Source organism: Enoplosus armatus, chromosome 1, assembly GCF_043641665.1.
Source record: "Enoplosus armatus isolate fEnoArm2 chromosome 1, fEnoArm2.hap1, whole genome shotgun sequence".
Lineage (NCBI taxonomy): Eukaryota > Metazoa > Chordata > Actinopteri > Centrarchiformes > Enoplosidae > Enoplosus > Enoplosus armatus.
The window spans coordinates 2,501,485-2,518,020 of NC_092180.1; the positions used below are offsets into that span (position 1 = coordinate 2,501,485).

The window sequence follows — 16,536 nt, forward strand, 5'->3', positions numbered from 1 at the left end:
TAGAATTAAGATTAAAGTCTATTTGGCTGCACAGATTTTGGAGTGAATCTTCACACAAGTACCTTGAAAATTCGTACAAAATGTCATAGTAGTCTGGTCAGCGGCCGTGGAAATAAAGTGTTGAGCTACAAAACACTGAAAAATACTTTAAATCTTAGATACACTTTGTCATGTGTTGCTGAGACCAATGTGTTTTACAGTAAAGATGGAGAAGAGCCACAGTGGTTCTCATTTCCCTTTAATTCCTGTTCAGTTTGGTAAATTCATAGAAAATCAACTAACAAAACCTTGTTACTGTGTGTAAAAAGGAAAGCATTTAGAGGAGACACTGAATAAATTAACAAGTTTAAACATTCAAGTATTCTTCAGTTCCTTATTGAGGCTGACTAGCTGTTATCTACACATACACATGCCTGTAATCACACTCTGAACATTAATCATGTTTGTCTTTAGTGGGTTTTACCCACAAACTGTAATATGTGCAGAATCTCTATTTATAAACTCAAACTTCTAGAGCCACTACTGCATGATGGCTCTAGTATAAGAGCCATCATGCAGACGCTCTGCAGCAACAGGAGGGATGTCATAAGAATCTGTTGAGTGAGTGTCACACTTGAGAAAAACTTTATTTTTTACTGGACACATGCAGGCGTATGAACATAAATACTGTTTGTACTGTATAAATACACTGACGGCACTTCAGATTTATTGTCGCCGCCTGTTGGTGGAAGGGAGAGATGTCTGGCCAGAAGTATGTGGACGCCTAAACATTACATCCATATGTGACAGTTGAACATGTGATGAGCATTAATCTGCTGCTGTAACATACAGAGAGGTGTTTCTGTTATTTAGTCTACCCTTATTTAATATAAATGAGGTGGACAAAATAATAGAAACACCTGTCAATATAACACGATACAGTTTCATGAGTCGAATCAACAGTTTCACCATAAACTGAACATTATGACCTTCATTACTTTTAGCTAGCTGTACCTAATAAACTGGCAACTGGCTTATTTTAAGCCTAAACTAGCCACTGTGCTACCCCCAGGTATGTTTCTATGGGAACAATCATTAAAACCTGCTGATCAGTGTTTCCATGGTAATGACCAGCGGCACCAAAGCCACGTTCTTTACCCAGAATTCATAGCAAATGACTCCCACTTGAGTCAGTGAAGAGACTTATTATCCTACTAGCTTTGTGCTGTGGATGACTTCAGACGTTTATGTGACTGTTAGTTCAATCGAAGCAACAGTCAAAGTCTGCAGAGCTGCAGAAGTTACAGTATTAATATAAGAGTTTAGAAATACTCTGTATTACTCTGCACTCAATACAATAGTTTTAGCATCAAAGTATACTATATAGTATAGTAGTACTGAAGTAAAAGTGCACATTATTTCAGAATATATATATATTATTGGATTTTAAATATGTATGTATTAATGTGTTCATGACTTTCATGCTGCAGCTGGTAAAGATGGAAATAATTTTATTTATATATATTTTATCTATTTTATGTACCCTCAGGATCAATTAAATCTAATTAATTATATCATTTATTTGTTGATTATGTTCTGTAGCATCAATCTGAATCTGGAAAGTAACAAGAAATAAATGTAGTGCAGTTAAAAGTACAATATTTGCCTCTGAGATGTGGTGGAGTTGAAGTATAAAGTAGCATCAAATGGAAATACCCAAGTAAAGTACAAGTACCTCAAAATTGTGCATAAGTACAGTACTTGAGTAAATGTACTTAGTTAATTTCCAGCACTGCCAGTGAAGTTGTTCCACATCAAACTGGGCCGTTTCCAGTTCGAGGTTTTTGTAGAAGTGCTGAAAAAAACATCCAGGTTTAATTTTAATCTTTTTATTGGTTAGGTCATCCTAATTCAATTCAAATCATTAAATTAAAAGTTCTTTTAAATATTGTCTTCAAAGAGGAAAGCATAACTAAAAGCAAAACTCATTCACGCATATCATTTAAAATGTGAAAAACAAAAAAAACAAACAAATCAAGGTTCCTCCTAAAAATCTCAAATCACAACAGCAAACAAATAATAACTGAAATGTAACACACTATACACAACTGAATCTATGAATCTTAAAAGAACTGGTGCAACATGGGCCATAACAAACACACCGGTGCACTCTTATGTTTATCCAGTCAGGTGAGCCGTCAGTCCGTCTTTCTGTTGCGTTCATGTCTCTGAATCTCTCTGGGGCTTCCCGCGGGTTTCTCCAGGGGCCGAGCGAGGGCTGTGATTAGATGTGGGTGGGCGTCAGTGAGGCCGTGCGGCGCCGCAGGTAAGGCCGGTCGCGATCGTGGCTTCCCGTTTTAAAAACCAAAGGTGTTCTCCCCGCTGTACGCCACGTATAAAAAGCCGTCCTCGTCCTTCTCCTTCTCGTACAGCTGCCCCATCGTGATGCTGCAACAGAGCGGAGACGCAGCGTTACTATTGGAAGCTGCTGACATTCTATATTTTACTTCAATCATCAGCACTGATCGTGTCTACTAACAAGTATTGTGTGTATATCACAGCCTGATCTCCCTGTTGAAGTCATTTTTTTTAAAGATATAAACTTCATATTTGTTGTTGAGTTGTTTTTAAAGATTTATGTCTTCAGTGGGAACCAATGGGATTGGAGCTGAGAGCCACAGACAGGAAGTCCGAAAGTGTTGAGAGACGGATTAACATGTTGTCGGTTTTCAGCTGGTTTGTTAAATTACCTGGCAGGCTTTACTCAGGGCATAAACGTCTCTCTTCATCGTGGTAACTACCTGCTGAGCTACCAGTCATCAACTATCACGTACAGCTCATATTTACCTGCAAAATGAAATCGTTTTTACTAAAACGCTTTCATAATAATTATCACTGAGATCTTTAGGATAAATAATTTATCCCTGATAACTTTTTAAACAAAACACAATTTCTTTGCAAATGAAAACGGATGCTATTTTTCAGAAAAGTCGCAGCAAAATCAGTTAGTTCAGACCAAAGTAATCAACTAACGACTAAAGAGTGACTGAACACTTTGTTCAGATTGACCTCGCAGCACAAATGTGAAAGTAGAAACTAGGACTAAAAGCTCTGATAGTTTACTGTGAAACCAACTGGGATTTGACAACAAACTCCTCCGTTTGTGTAGAAGTCTAACAGCTCTGCATATATCTCAAAGCTGTGACTGTACAACTGGACCGACTTGTTCACTGTGGCTAAAAATACAGCCTGAAAAGTGCTGAGTAATGACTGACCGGTCAGAGAGGAGTGTTGGGTGTAACTACTGCTCACCCTGGTGTGAGGACTGACCCATTGTTGAATAATATGCACATTAACTCGTGGTGTTTCTTTCCATATCGTTCTCGAGTTCATATCAATAATCCCTCGACCTGCTCTGCATTTTCTCACTTCAGCTCCTTTGATCACCTCGAATATCAGCTTTTCTTAAAGAACCGTACACCAACACAAATCCCCCCGACATATAACACGATAGAGTTATCAACATGTCAGTTTCACCATTAACTGCACATTCATGAAGGAGGATTTATTACAGGCTGTACCTAATAAACTGGACACCAATTTATTTTAAGCCTAAATTAGCCCCCCTACTACCCCCAGGCATGTCATGCCGTCGTGGCCCGGATGCAAATGTTCTGACACCCGGTTTGTGGCCCGGGTATAGAGACCCTGTGAAATGACTAAACCCCTCCACTGTCCCGGCCCTGACCTGGACTGAGGCACCGTCTTGTCCACAAACAGGAAGATGGCCTTCTCTGACGGCAGCTGGATGCGTTTCCTGATGATCCACATGAACTGAGCCACTGTGATGTCGGAGGGGACCAGGTACTTCCTCTTGTCGATGTCCACGATCTGCGATCCGGACACTTTCTCCACAATCACCTGACGACACACACACACACACACATTGCAGACGCGATTAAAGCCGACATGCAACGCGTCCACGTCCTGTGAATCAGCTGTAATATCACAGACGCTTCACTCACCGGGACCCTGTCAGGGTACTTGTTGCGGATTTTGGCTGATTCTATGCATCGATGTTCTGGAAGACAAAAAGCAACGTTCACGTTAATTACGTGGAAGTTTTACACGACAATAGGAGTTTCTCAGGTTATACTTCCTCTTCTGTACAGACACGAGAGGCAACCAGTGATGGACGAAGATCGATGTCTGACGGAGGAGACACTCTCAGAGGCAGCTGCTGAGCATTAAGACACACTGAGACCAGCTGAACCACGACAGCCGTCAGTCCAGTCACTCAAAGGTGAACGTGCGGCATTTAACCACGAACAAATCATCAACACTGCTTTCCTTCTTATTTTACAGAACATTATTTGCTCAAAAGCAGGTGAATCACTGCTTGTGTTTAGTTTCTTTATTCCATGTGTTTTTAATCAGAATTAAAAATAATTTTGAGGCATCACTTTAAGCTCTTGTCACCTGTAACAGGCATCATCATGTCCAAAAATAACTCCCTCTGCCTCACCTGAGTTTTCTTACTTCAGCTCCTCAGGATTAAGAGTCAAGAAGAGTCACAAACTCTTCTTAAAAGCCAGTAAAAAATAAGCCCTGACAACATATCTGCACTCAACCAAAAACACACTTTTGTTTTTACTTTATTTCATATACTAAATGATTACATGAAAGATCAACTGACAGACTCTACTACGGCTGAAACGATTAGTTCATTGAAACAATAATCAACAACGATTTGATAATCAATTAATCCTTTATGTCATTTATCAACATAAAATAAACAATAAACATTTCCTGGATCCAGCGCCTCAAAAGTGAGGCTTTGCTGCTGTTTTAAACTGACTGTTTTGGCGTTTGAAGACGTCACCTTGAGCTCTTCTGATGAGCATTTTTAACTATTTGTTAATCAACTGATTATCCAGAGATTATTAGACAGTGAAAATAATCGTTAGCTGCAGTCTTGTAGTAGCACATACTTTACAGTTAGTGAGCAGTATGAAACTGGGAGGCCTGCTACTGTCCGGATAAGGAACAAGCTCCTTTTCACAAGAAGCAGAGGGGGCTTATGGGTAATGTGGTCTTAACACTGACACTAACAACAACACTGTGGTGGAGTGAGGCCAACCATCTCGTCTCTTTCACACTCTTCATGTTTAAAAGTGCTGCACCTTTAAAGACCACATTATTTCTCAACAGCGACATTTAAACTGAGCATTTAAGCCTCTTTTTAAAGCCTGAAAACACTAGTTGCTACCAGCTATCAGCTAGCCTGTCAAGTTAATTTAGATTGTGAATTAACGGGTAATTTGACAGGTAAGAATACCAAATATTTTGGATTCAAATTCATAAATGCAAACAGTTGCCTACTTTCTTCTGTGTCTGGTGTTTTATTATAGATACACTTTAGTCTGAATACACCTTTTGGCTGTTGGTCAAGGCTGTTTTTTAAAGGACTCACTTTGGCCTCTGATAACTTGTCAGCCATTCGTCTTCATTTTGGTGTAAACAATTAGTCGAGGTATTAATATAAAAGACTGAAAGATGAAACCAAAACCAGCCTGCAGGCCTGCAACTGTTTTGCCAAAAACAACTTTGTTTCCTGTCCTGGTGACGCCTCTCAGGCCTCCAAGTTTGTGGCAGGTGGAGATAATGATAAACATAATGTTTAGCTCCATGAACAGACACATCACAGCTGTATTATCCAGCTGCTAACTGTAACTCAATGCAGAATGGAGGCTTAGCAGCTTAATGTGTCTCCACCGTGTCAATATCCTCCATCAGCCTGAAACCAGGTCGACGTCGGGTGGAAATACAGAACAAAGACACGATGATCTGTTTGTCTACAACAACCCAACAGATCACATGTAAAGTGGAGACAAGCTAACTGACTTTTACATTAGCTGTCACTCACATTTACAGCCATATTTAATGAGTTTGTCCTGACGATACAGCTAGCTAAAAACCAAAGCCTGCTCTCTAAACAAAAGCCTGAAGGGCAGGCCAGCCTGTGTATCCCCCCTATTTTATAGTGTCCTTTCTTTAAACATTAATCCCCAATGTATTCTAACGTAAGCTAAAATAATATATTCCACTTCAGAAATTAATCTGCGTGGACATTTTCTTTTTTTTTTATCACTCTTCCATCATAAAAACGCCTCCCTCCTCCCTTACCCAAGGAGTGATCCTCTTTGAACATCCATTTCATGTTTGCCGTTTCCGGACTCTTCTCGCTCGATGCAGCAGATTACAAACACGACTCGAGGTTAATTCAGGGGTCAAAATATCTTCCTTTAAGGTCTCCTTCAATTTGTAACGCTGGAGTTAATGTACGAACGGCACGGCGGCTCCAAACCCTTCAGCAAAACAACAAACAACAGTCTCCTCTTCACTATCAGCCTGCTGAGAGCGCTGCCCAGCGGTGACGTCACACCCGGACTGTTCCATTCCGCCGCGCAGAGGAGGGGGGTCACCGACAGGACAAAATGGGACGCTTTGGCTTTTTACTCTTAAATAATTACATTTAAATGCTTTAATTTCTGCATTAGACATTACTTTGACGTTTTATTGTTTCAAATTCAACATTCAAAGTGAATCTGCGCATTTTACTTGGCAACATTTTGACACGGCTCCCTGTTAGTCATACTTGGTCCCACCTGCTGTTCCTCGCTCTGTGAGGAACATAAACATAACCATATCCTACAGTACCACTCAGTTAAAGGCTGCTGCTAACGATTATTTTCATTATCGATTTATTTTTTCTGATCATTCTATTAAAAATGTTGTGTATAAAATATCAGGAAACAGTGAAACAGGCCCATCATAACATCCCAGAGACCAAATTCTTCTAATAGTTTGTTTTGTTATTGTTGTTTGCAGAGATATCAAACATACATGACTGGATAGCAACCTGGCAAGGTTGCACCTGCCCCTGGGTCCCAAAAGGTGTCAAATCTTTTGGTAATTTGATTGTTACGTACAACATCAACAGGCAGGTCTTGCTTTATGTCTTAGTCTTGCAGATGGTCCCTGTGTCAAAATCTAGTTTTAATACCTTTATTGTTGTAGCATATATTGTGCTAACATGGTGCATGATCCTAAATACAGTTGTGTTCAATTAAATAGCCTCAACCTGACACACAGAAAACCTTATTCCAGTAGAGGAGTACTGGTTGTGTTTTGGGACTTTGTGTGTATTGTACTTAATAGGAACTTGGAGTTGACAGGTGACAGTTCAGCAGGGAGTGTTTGATACTATTGATCGTTAAATGACAGAAAGTTATCAAAATTATCAAGTGTGTTGCTGATTTTGAGTAATTGTTTAAATGACTAATCATTTAAGCAGTAATCAAGTCAATTGAATGTATATAGACAGAAATAACATCAGTAAAGTACTTCTTCCAGTGGTAGAAGAAGTCGTCAGATTCTTATGTAAAAGTAGTAATACCACACTGTAATATGTCCTGCATTTAATGTATTATCAGTAATAATTTACTCAACTTGAGTTTGGACATATTCAACTAAAGTACAAGTACCTCAAAATTGTACTGAAGTACTCGAGTAAATGTCACATTCCACTAATACAGTTTAGCCTCTAGCCTCGGTTTGTTTGTGTTTGCAAATGTAAAATATTTTGTTTTCATCTAAATCAAAACAAGTTGAAGTCGTTGTTATTTAAATTGTTTTATTCCAGCTTCAGTAAACATGATGTATTTATAAAATCCCATAATCTTGTAATATATGAACGAGTTTTGAGGTCCTAGTTCCTGCAGTCTGGTCTGGCACTTCTGTCATCAGCGGGCTGAGCTGTGATCTGGTTGTCGGGCGGCAGCGGTTTCCCCAGATGGTGTCCCGTGGTGATGCCGTAGGGCTGCAGCTCTTGCTCCTGCCTCGCTTTGGGCCACAGCAAGAACCCCCCCTGAAAGCTGAGGTCAAACAGCTCACAGGGTGCAAAGGTCAAAGGCTTTTCTACCAGCAGTCCTTTCAGTCGGGCCCGCCACCCGTCCAGCATTGCGGTTCTCACCGTGGGAGGACAGTGAGCCGGACTCCAGAAGATCTGAGGAGCAAGAACCTGAAATCCACAGAAGTGCAAAGTGCCGTTCTGAAAGAAACAAGAGACAAATAAATAAGAGAGAGACAAGTTAACAACAGACCACCAGCACAGAATGTTTCAGGATCCTTTTCCTTTTATCGTATTTTGTCTTCAGTCAATAGTTTAAAGATGGAGATGCAGACAGGAAACATGAGGAGGGGGAGAGACAGGTATGAAAGAGCTGCTGCTGGAGTCAAACCACAGGATCACCGGGACGTCCTTATACTTCATTTTAAAGTATTATTAATTCTCCTCTCAGGTCCAGATTTGATATTAAAAACTAAAGAAAATAAGGATCATTGAGCTTCTGGCTCCTCAGCTCAGGAACAGCCTTCCAGTCAGCATCCGGCAGGTTAACACTGTCTCTGCCTTTAAATCGTTTACAGAATGGCTTTTCTCAACAACGAATATATATATATTTACTTTTTTCATTCATCATTTTAATGCGAAATAGCTTTTTGCACAGCTAATCTCTTATCTTATGTTTCTGTGCTGCTTATTTTCTGTCATGCTGTGTTTTATCTTCCTCACCCTGGAAAGCACTTTGTGTGTCCTTCTTTAAAAGTCTTCTATAAATAAATGATCATTTTTATTGATACCTTTCTCTGCGTGTTGTTTGAATACTGTCCAAGAAGGACAGGCAGCACAACCCTTCTCCCTTCTTTCTTTTACGTATCTGTGAATGTGAGTATATGTGAGTCAGTGTCGCTCACCTGCAGAGGCCACAGTGTGACGTTGATGTCTCCATTGATCCCATCGGGCCTGAACATCGACTGTGTTGCTCCCGTAGTGAAGGACAGCATTGCTTTCTTGTCCTTCAAGGAAACACAAAAATAAACTTATTATCCAGCATGTTGAGAGGAACCAGCGGGGACAAAAGTGTCCACGTAGCTGCTCATCTGTGGAGAAAATAACTGCATGTTAATGGCACTGAGAGCGACAGTCATTTGTGTGTACTGCCCTCTATAGGCAGAGAGCTGCAACTACAGAAGCTGCGAAGTTGAGAAAAAAAAGGGTTCAATGTTTTCAGGCTGGACGACAAACTATAAAACAGATAGAAAGTTTGTAATGCTTTAATTTTATGTCTTTTTGGGCTGATTGTTTTACCCCCAAAAAATTATTACCATAGAACCCACACAATACCTCAGATATCCCTCCACCTTTGGATAATCTTCACTGGTACTGCAGGTGTCCTCTCGGCTTCCTGATCTATTTCAGCTAGTTTGTTAAAGAAAATTAACTTTAGTTTGATTATTATTCACAGTTCATAGCTTAAAGGAATCAAGTGTTTCTGTATTTGGCGACATTTCTGTCTGTCCGAGTACTATTATTATTATTATTTGTAAATTTGTGAATTTGTAATTATTATTATTTTGAATATAGTAAATAAGATGTCAGAAAGTGAGATACAGGTTATAACTCAAATTTGTCCAAATATATTGAATATGTGGATGGACAGTGGAGACGTGGGTTATCCAGCAGGACTGGTTTTAGAAGCCGTCATGGGCGCTTTGATACTGGTTTCCACCTGCGGAAACTGGTCATGATTGGAATCCAATTTAACTAATGTGATTTCAAACTGACCACAGAATACAATAATTACTTAACATTGTTATGTCATTGAACAAGAACAGTAACATAATGTGTCATTATATGTTATTGTAATTATGATTTTTAATTCATCTCACATCTGATAAACCTCTTGGGCAATTTTACTTTACATTCCCCTATTATGTTTATTAATATTTTCAAGTCTGACTCACATATCACTGACCTTGAATACACCGTTATTGTACATCTTTTCCAGGGAGAAAGCGAAGCCTTGAGACAGCACTCTGTCCATCCAGCCCTTCATGATGGCAGGAACACTGAACCAGTACAAAGGAAACTGCAGGAGGAGACACACAACATGATATTCATGCTTTTATTGTTTACTGTTTTATTTCAGTTCTTTAGCTCTTTTTGTCTTTGCTTTGAAAGTGAATTTGTATTCGGTATTTTTTGTGTGTGTGTGTAAAAACAAACCAGTTGATCTATTTAATCTATTTATTTAAATGTATTCATTTGTATGGAACAGAGCCAGAGTTAGTCTGAGAGCCCTGAGAGCTCAAGAAAACATCCTCACCAACAACAGAAGTGAGAAAACACAACCAAATACAGAAACGCTGCAAGTATCACAGACGTGTTTCCAGGGACACTAAAAGGTGATGCTCACGGGTTGGACACGCTTGTTGTTGCCATGTTTTGTGATTATTGGGGTTGACTATCTGTAAGTAGTCTTGGAAAAGTTTTTTATGTCCCCTGGAAAAAAAGGCTCAATAATTTCCAAACAGATGGTCGCTGGAGTTTTTAACAAAGGTTATTCAAACAGGAGGAGATTTGTATTTGTTGGGGACTATTTTCAGTGGCGGATTAATCCATATTTGGTGCTCTGGTGAGTATTTGTGGCAGCAGGACAGTGTGTGTGTTGACTGAGTCAACATAAACTACGGTGTGTGTGTTCATGGTGATGAAGGAACGTGTCACCCGGTGACACAGCGAGGCTCATTGATGTGTTTTAATCGTTTTCGGACAATAGTGGAGCTCTGCGGCTCAGAGGAAGAAGATACATCAGGCTGCTTGTTAGCAGATACGTTAACTGTTGAGTTGGGTCTTTTCGTGGGATTTGTGGACAAGAAGAAAACTATAGAACATCACCAGCTATCCTTCAATAAAAACCTTCTCAGCCTTAAATTCTTCTTTTTTCTGTTGAGAAGATGGCTGAACATTATTGTAGAGTTTAAAGCCGATGCATTCACTTTTCATGAGAACAAATGAAAAAAACAAAACTAATGTGCTGTATGTATTTACTCCAGATTGTCTGCACCAAATCAAAAAAGTTTCTTTAACACAGAATTATACGAGGTCTGGTCTACTTCTGTGGTTTAAAGGTGTGCCGATGTCGAGGTGTGATCTTGTGTGAACTATGGTTTAATGTCAGCTGATCTGTCTGGATAACAGCTGTCTCTCAGCTCTAAAGGAAACGCTCAAAGTCTCAACACACGGTAACAACAAGCAGGACGAACTGACAGCAGCCTCTGACCTGGAAGATGACGAGCTCGGCCTCCTCTACTTTGTGCTGCTCGGCTACGATGTCGTCACTGAGGCGGCCCTCCATCCAGGCGTGCATCGTCTCCTCTCCATACTGGAAAAACTCTGGATTCTTCAGGTCACCTGAACACAACACAGAACTTAAGTTAATAAAGAGAACTAACTGGTTACGTTCTATACTTTTCTTATAGAAAACTAAAAAAACAAAGCCTGATACATCTTCTTCCTCTGTGCCATAAAAAAAACCGATTAAAACACATCAGTGAGCCGCACTGGGTGACATTCAGCATCAAATATGGATTAATACGCCGCCACATTCAAATAGTCCCCAATAAATGCACCATTTCCTCCTGTTGGAGTAACTTTTGATAAAAACTGTTTTTGAGAAATTACTGAGCCTTTTTAAAAAAAAATGAAACTATATATTTGTGAGGTGTTTTAAAAGATTTATGACTTCAGTAGAAAGAAGACAACGTAGGGAAGTCAGAAAGTATTGAGAGATGGACTAACACATTATAAAAATAGATATAAACGGCAGCCATATCCTTTGATATGATAACAGCACGACCCAAACATCCAGCTGTGAGCCTGTAACCTGTTGACACTCGGATGTTTGAGCTCTCCAAATACAGAAAAAAAGTATCTCCTCGACTATTTATATGGTCATTAACAGAGAGGTCACCGGTGACGTCGTCCTGCGTGGTGCCGGCTCTGAAGTTCATGGCGTACAGGTCGGACACGATGACCCTGTAGCCCTGCTCCGCCAGCTCCTGCATCGCCACGTCACGCACCGCCGCGTTGAACGAGCCGGGACTCTGGTGGGCGTACACGATGAGGGCCGTCTTCTGAGCTGTCGCACACACACACACACACACACACACACACACACACAGTACAAGATATGTTTAGAAGTTGAAAATAAGTTTTATTAAAAGTTTATCACGAGTCGGCAGCCATGCTAGCTGCTCTGCGAGGCTGTAGCCTACTGAGGCACAGCTAACGTTGGCATGCTAACAGTGACAATGCTAACATGCTGATGTTTATCAGGTTTAATGTTAACCATGTTTACCGCATTAGTTTAGCGTGTTAGCATGCTAACATTTTCTAATTAGTACTAAACACGCAGCAGGCTAATGGGAATGTCATTAGTTCAAATAAAAACTTAATCAAAGTAACATAAACAGGAATCAAAGTATTGGACACATTAAAGTGTTGACCTGATGATGGCGCTAGATGAAAAGTCAGAGGATCAATAAAGTTATTAGAATTGATCCTGAAGGGAACACGAATGTCTGAACCACATTTCATGACAATCCAACCTGATGAGACGTTTCAGTTTGGATTAAAGTGATGGATCGAGCAACGTTACCATTAGAAGTCATTCATTAAGGCTGGACGCATTTCAATCCATCAATAAGAGCAACTTTTGGGTTGCCAGGTTGTGAAACATTCCATTGATTGTTGTTTCTCCTCTTTAATAAAGACTAACTTTTTTAATGAGTTAGTTGCAAATGTTAACAAAGTCACAGATAAAAAGGTCACACTTCTCAATAAGCCAACAGGTCTGCAGTTATAAATGCTAATAAGTTAGTGTTTATCCTCCTCCAGCAGAATTTATTCATTTACAATTCAGGGTTCAAGGTTCAAGGTGGCATTCATCGACACGCTCTCCGTATACAGTTCGCAGAATGGACCTTTTATCTTTTTTATCATTTACAACTGCAGACTTGGTGGGTTGTAGTGAAAACACTTCACTTTATTAATGACGTTTGAAAATGGAGAATTGATGGTTTATTAGAGAAGTTCAGCTCCTAACGCTTTATTCCGTCATCACAGCCTGAAACCACGAAGCTGTTATCACAAAACGTTTATGAATGTCTTTGCATTTATTTCATAACTTTATAAAAACTTAATAAAAACAATGATGTAATGTTATCAGTTAAGATGAAACTTTATTGATCCTCAGAGGATCAGGCAACCTGGCAGTATATAACATCAATGCAAAATATGTATATAATCCAATAATATTTTTTTTTCTGATATGAAACATTAAGTTTAAGTATATTTTGATGCTTTTACTAAGTCAAATTTTGAATGCAGGACTTTATATTTCTATTCGTATTTCAAATACTTATTTTCTACTTTCTCTGTTTATCTGTATTTATTAGCTGGAACACCTGAGTTTCTCCTCTGACAATCAATGAAAGCATCTTTTGAAACTATTAAGTGTTTAATTAAGCTATTAAGTGTCAGTCGGAGGAGAAACCATCTTTCATCTGATGAACGACAGAAATGAGACAGAGATGCAAAATCAATTCCTCGAATCCTCCTTTCGTATCCTTTTAAATTGTTGTTTAGATATTTATATTTATTAATGTATTTATTGCCAATTTCACACATAATTTTTTAAGCTTTTAGCCTTTGAATGTTTTTAGTTCAGATCTGTTGATGTGTGTGGCGAGCTGCTGCACACAGTTGTCCTTACAGAGATTAATAAAGTTGCATTGATTGATTGAGACTTCGACTTCAGCTCCTGGTTGATTATTTTCTTTCTTATTTACTCTGAATCACATCTGCCAAACATTTCTAAATAAATAAACACAAATTAAATGTACAGTATATATATATATATATATATATATATATATGTTGGATTTCTTTATCCTTCCATAAAAAGACAGATTGACACTTAAAATGAAGAAACCGTGATAGATCTGGTTTGTCCAGAGAGAGTTGAGCGTCAGAGCAGCAGAGAAACAGATTTATAGGAAGTGAAAGCAATAAATCAGTGCAGTCTTAGTCTTACCCATGCTGTGTGTCTGCTGGATCCGTCTGTAGACCTGGTTCCTGGCGGCACCGCGGCTCTTATAGCTTTCTTTGCGTGACAAACATGTTTAGATTGGATATCAGATGAAGCAAATGTGTCTCAGAGACACGACTACACACTGGAGGACTGGAACAAAAATGTCTGCTGTCAAACTGTAGGACTGGTTTAGTTCAGTGTTAGAAAGGGAGGAGTGTGTGTGTGTGTGTGTGTGTGTGTGTGTGTGTGTAAGGATGTATTACTCATGTTGTGGGGACATAAACCTGTTTATAGTTACATTTTGGGGACTTGCCTTCTTCTTTAAGGTTAGGTTTAGTGTTAGAGTAAGTCTCCAGGAAATGAATGTAAGTCAATGTAATGTCCTCTGAAGTGATGGAAACACAACTGTGTGTGTGTGTGTGTGTGTGTGTGTGTGTGTGTGTGGACTCACTGGTGCAGGTAGATGAGATTGGTTTCATTTGGTCTGGAAAAGAATGTTTGGGATTATCCGTCAAGGTCATGTGGCTTAATAAACGCTTTAATCCGACTTAATTTCACCTCGTTAGAAGAAAAGAGGAGGAAGGCGTCAGTTTAGTAAAGCCTGAGCTGTTCAGTCAAGTCCCCGTGTTTAATGTCAGCTGTCACCAGTTTCTCTCCAAACAGGCTTTTACGACTGACTGGACGCAGGTTTGAGGTGGTCAGCGTGACAAAATGTGGTGGAGTAGGTGAGAAAACCTTTCACACAGTTTACAGGAGATGTAATAATTCTAATTTAATACAATAATAATATTTTGAGGGGAAAGAGTGGGACAGGACAGGTGGAATCTTTCTCACTTATTTCTGCTTTAATGGCAAATAATTAACTTTTACTCTCAAATATAAATACAAAAATGGAAAAGCAAAAGAAAACTGTTAAGTTAACTTTGAAACTGGAAGTTTTTTTTGAGTTGGTCTTCTCCGTGTGTGTGTGATGAATTTGTATATACACCAGGAACATGTGCTTTTTTTTGGGGGAGATTTCAAATGTTTAATATTATATTTTAAATGTGCAAACAAAGACGTGCTTTGGATTCATTTACCCCATGAAGGGTAAGAAGTTATATTTACAGTAACTAAACAATCTCACCACAAAGTCTGTTTAGTTGCTGTTCTGAGGAGCTTCAGATTGTATCACATGAAAACATGTGATTGGAGACGTTCAAACGTCCATTTTATGAGCTTTTTATTTTCAACTTTTAAGGCAACATGGACAACAAAATGCTAATTTGAACGTCCACAATTCCACGACTACTGAGCAGTTAATGTATTCTTCACTGCCCTCCACCATTCAGCATGGGATGTAACTCTCACACAGCACATGTGAAATCTCTGTTTTCACATTTAAAATGTAATATTTAATTTGTTAAATCTCCAGAAAACCACACGTGCTGATTTCATGTGATATTTTATCATGTTTTCTGGTTACTGAATGTACAGAATGTATGTGTCTGATTGATTAAAGCCACGTTTTCCCACCAGATAACAAGCTAGTTTTATATTTGCTGTCTATCCCGAGGAATCAAATCAGAATATGTGTCCAAACTGCAGCTGCCGTGCTCCCCGCCACCCTGAGGCGGAGTTATCCTGCAGCGGATCAGACGCGCCCTCAGCGTGGTGTGTTTCAGGCTCGACGGGAATGTGACAGGAATGTTACCTGAACACTTTCTGTCTCCTGCTGATCACCTGGCTGAGCCTCAGTGTTGAGACCTGCTTAGATCACCTGCCTGAAGGGAAGAGGTCATTATGTGACTGTGTGCATCAACAGACCAGCCAAGTAGGCCAAGTATTTCTACAGCCAGTGGTGGTAGAAGTACTATGATCTTTACCAACACACTAATGTAGAAATACTCGTGAATTAAAAATCCTAATTAAGTGAAAGGACATAAGTATTAGCAAAATGTATCAAAAGTAAAAGTACTTTCTGTTCTGTAGTAAAATGTCTCCTGTGACTGATTTATTATTTGATATGACATTATTAGATTGTTAATACTGATGCATCAATGTTACAGCAGCAGTTTTAACTGCTTTATATACAGTTAGCTAGTTTTAACTGCTTTATGTACAGTTAGCTAGTTTTAACTGCTTTATATACGGTTAGCTAGTTTTAACTGCTTTATATATACAGTTAGCTAGATCTAACTGCTTTAGATATACAGTTAGCTAGTTTTAACTGCTTTATATACAGTTAGCTAGTTTTAATTGCTTTAGATATACGGTTAGCTAGTTTTAACTGCTTTATACAGTTAGCTAGTTTTAACTGCTTTATATACAGTTAGCTAGATCTAACTGCTTTAGATATACGGTTAGCTAGTTTTAACTGCTTTTTATACAGTTAGGTAGTTTTAACTGCTTTTTATACAGTTAGCTAGTTTTTACTGCTTTAGATACAGTTAGCTAGTTTTAACTGCTGTTAGCTAGCTTTAACTGCTTTATATACAGTCAGCTAGTTTTAACTGCTTTATATACGGTTAGCTAGTTTTAACTGCTTTATATACAGTTAGCTAGTTTTAACTGCTTTATA

The 16,536-nt window shown here is 39.0% G+C and overlaps 2 protein-coding genes across 3 annotated transcripts; both read right to left on the reverse strand.

Moving 5' to 3' along the window:
- Nucleotides 1-1,759: 1,759 nt before the first annotated feature.
- LOC139295961 (gamma-aminobutyric acid receptor-associated protein-like 2) lies at nucleotides 1,760-6,374 on the reverse strand. The gene is made up of 4 exons (XM_070918212.1): nucleotides 6,166-6,374; nucleotides 4,005-4,060; nucleotides 3,728-3,900; nucleotides 1,760-2,427 (listed from the first exon to the last, which is right to left on the reverse strand). The coding sequence occupies exons 1-4, from the start codon at nucleotides 6,197-6,199 to the stop codon at nucleotides 2,337-2,339; spliced, it is 354 nt and encodes a 117-aa protein (XP_070774313.1). The 5' UTR covers nucleotides 6,200-6,374; the 3' UTR covers nucleotides 1,760-2,336.
- Nucleotides 6,375-7,658: 1,284 nt separating this feature from the next.
- Nucleotides 7,659-14,122, reverse strand: nqo1 (NAD(P)H dehydrogenase, quinone 1). Of its 2 annotated transcripts, none has more exons than XM_070902252.1 (6): nucleotides 13,980-14,122; nucleotides 11,856-12,023; nucleotides 11,166-11,296; nucleotides 9,858-9,971; nucleotides 8,797-8,898; nucleotides 7,659-8,092 (listed from the first exon to the last, which is right to left on the reverse strand). In XM_070902252.1, exons 1-6 carry the CDS (start codon nucleotides 13,981-13,983, stop codon nucleotides 7,751-7,753), a joined length of 861 nt encoding a protein of 286 aa, XP_070758353.1. In that variant the 5' UTR covers nucleotides 13,984-14,122; the 3' UTR covers nucleotides 7,659-7,750. The 2 variants fall into 2 exon arrangements, with proteins under 2 accessions (XP_070758353.1, XP_070758344.1); XM_070902243.1 differs by having other exon boundaries at nucleotides 11,166-11,291; nucleotides 11,851-12,023.
- Nucleotides 14,123-16,536: the final 2,414 nt, after the last annotated feature.